The sequence below is a fragment of the Lactuca saligna genome, chromosome 9 (assembly GCF_052625555.1).
Source record: "Lactuca saligna cultivar CGN05327 chromosome 9, ASM5262555v1, whole genome shotgun sequence".
NCBI lineage: Eukaryota > Viridiplantae > Streptophyta > Magnoliopsida > Asterales > Asteraceae > Lactuca > Lactuca saligna.
This window is the reverse complement of record NC_136425.1, coordinates 89,872,709-89,875,133: the sequence shown is the minus strand read 5'-3', so window position 1 is coordinate 89,875,133 and position 2,425 is coordinate 89,872,709. Positions and strand designations below refer to the sequence as shown.

Sequence of the window (2,425 nt, the reverse complement as noted above, 5' to 3'; positions counted from 1 at the left end):
AAAAGCTCAACACTTCCACACCTTCAAGTAATTGACAAGCCCACTCAATGAATCACCTCCACAACCATCAAGCACGAAATCCCCATTGCTCTTCAAGTCCAATCACCTCCCAAAAGTCCCGCTCCGCTAGTCTCCAAAAAAATCTGCAATAATGCTTAAGAAACTAGAAAGTACCCGAAATGGTCATAAAAATAACAAAAAGGCAAATATGCATGGGAATTAACTAAAATGCGAATGAAATGTGCTAAAATAAACTATAAAAAGAAGTAAATAAAATGAAGCTATCATAACATATCATCGAGAGTCTGAATGATCCGCTCACTCTGGTCACCGGTCTACGGATGATAAGTTGTGTTGAAATATGGTCTCGTGCCCAGTTTCTCATGGAACTTTTGCCAGAAATAGGAGGTGAACCGAACATCACGTTCTGAAACAATAGAGACCGGAACCCCATGGAGAGCAACAATCACACAAATATACACACCGGCTAACTTCTTGGCCGACAAGCTCTCTCGGATTGCTAGAAAATGGGTAATCTTGGTTAATCGATCTACGATGACCAAATAGCATCAAAACTCCTTGCCGTCTTCGGCAACTTGGTGATAAAATTCATCAAAATTTGCTCTCATTTCCACATGGGAACCTCCAGAGGATGCAGCTTGCCATATGGCCTATGATGATCGGCCTTGACCATCCTGCTGGTCAAGCACCTCTCGACATACCAAGTGATCTCTCTTTTCATGAATGACCACTAGTAACTCAATCTCATATCCTGATATATCTTGTTGGCCCCCGGATATATAGAGAAACGAGACTTATGAGTCTGTTTCAATACAATCTGGCCGACCCCACCAGACACAGGAACCCATATCCAACTGCAAAGGATTAACAATCCACGACTGTCAGGCATAAATCTAGTAATCTCACCCTTGATCCTCTCAATCCCCCAATTCTCCTCTCGATCACCCTCAGCCTGAGCCTCCCTAATCAAACCCACCAGTGGAGAATCCACATATATCCTCATGCACATCATCGGAACAGAAAATCCAGCTGACTTGCGGCTCAGGGCATCCACTACCACATTTGCTTTATATGGATGGCAAAGGATTTTGCATTCGTAGTCCATAACTACGTCTAGCCACCTCCGCTGCCTCATGTTCAGGTTTGGTTGATCCATAATATGCCTCAAACTCTTGTGATCCGTGTAGAAAGTAGAACGGACCCCATAAAGGTAACGTCTCCAAATCTTGAGAGCGAAAACCATCGCTCCTAACTCAAGATCGTGCATAGGATATCTCGTCTCATGCGGCTTCAACTGCCAAGAAGCATACGTTATCACTCGTACCTTATGCATGATGATTGCTCCTAAACCGTTGATGGATGCATTACAGAAGACTACAAAATCCTCAATCCCCTCCGGGAGGGTCAAGATTGGGGCCTCGCAAAGTCTCTCTCCGAAGGGTCTCAAATGCTGACTGTTGCATAGAGCCCACCAACAATTCACCCCTTCCTCGTTAGACGAGTGGGGGTACTGCAATCTTGGAGAAATCCTGAATAAATCTCTGGTAGTACCCTGCCAAACCCAGAAACCTCCTGATATCCGAAGGAGATTTTGGAATCTCCTACTGCATCATCACCTCGATTTTGGCTGGATCAACCAAAATCTCATCTTGGTCAACGAGGTATCCAAGGAACCGAACCTCTCGCAACCAAAACTCACACTTTAAGAACTTACCATAAAGTCGTTCTCGCCACAAAACCCCCAGAAGCTCGTGAAGATGCTCCCCATGCTGCTCCCTGATCTTGGAATACACCAGGATATAATCAATGAACACAATAACTAAGAGATCAAGCATCATCCTGCATACCCGATTCATCAAATCCATGAATATTTTTGGTGCATTGGTGAGCCCAAACGGCATCACCACGAACTCGTAATGCCCATAACGAGTTCGGAACGAGGTCTTCTCCACATCCTCCTCCCTCACCCTGACCTGATGGTACCCAGACCTCAGATCTATCTTGGAAAACCAAGATGCTCCCTACAACTGATCAAATAGATCATCCATCTCCGGAAGGGGATACGGTTCTTCGTTGTCAACTTGTGCAGCTCCCTATAATCGAAGTACATCCGGTGTGAAACATCCTTCTTTTTGACAAAAAAGAATCGGCGCTCTCCACGGAGAACTGCTCGGACGGATGAACTGCTTGCCTAGCAGCTCCTAAAGCTGAGAAGACAACTCTTGCAGGTTGCATCTTATGTGGCACCAATTAGTACGACGCCTTGGCAATAGGGGCCGCATCTGGCACAAGGTCGACCCTAAACTCAACCTGCCTCTCAGGGGGGCGCACCGGGTAACTCCTCCGGGAATACATGAGCAAATTCCCTGATAATCGGAACATCCGCAACTGACACCTAATCCCT

At 45.8% G+C, this 2,425-nt stretch overlaps 1 protein-coding gene across 1 annotated transcript; it reads right to left on the bottom strand.

Moving 5' to 3' along the window:
- Positions 1 to 751: 751 nt before the first annotated feature.
- LOC145016568 (uncharacterized) lies at positions 752 to 1,126 on the bottom strand. The gene has a single exon (XM_078974842.1). It carries the CDS (start codon positions 1,124 to 1,126, stop codon positions 752 to 754), a length of 375 nt encoding a protein of 124 aa, XP_078830968.1.
- Positions 1,127 to 2,425: the final 1,299 nt, after the last annotated feature.

Coding starts and splice junctions, on each gene's coding strand:
- LOC145016568 (XM_078974842.1), bottom strand. CDS start 1,126: ATGGACTACGAATGCAAAATCCTTTGCCATCCATATAAAGCAAATGTG.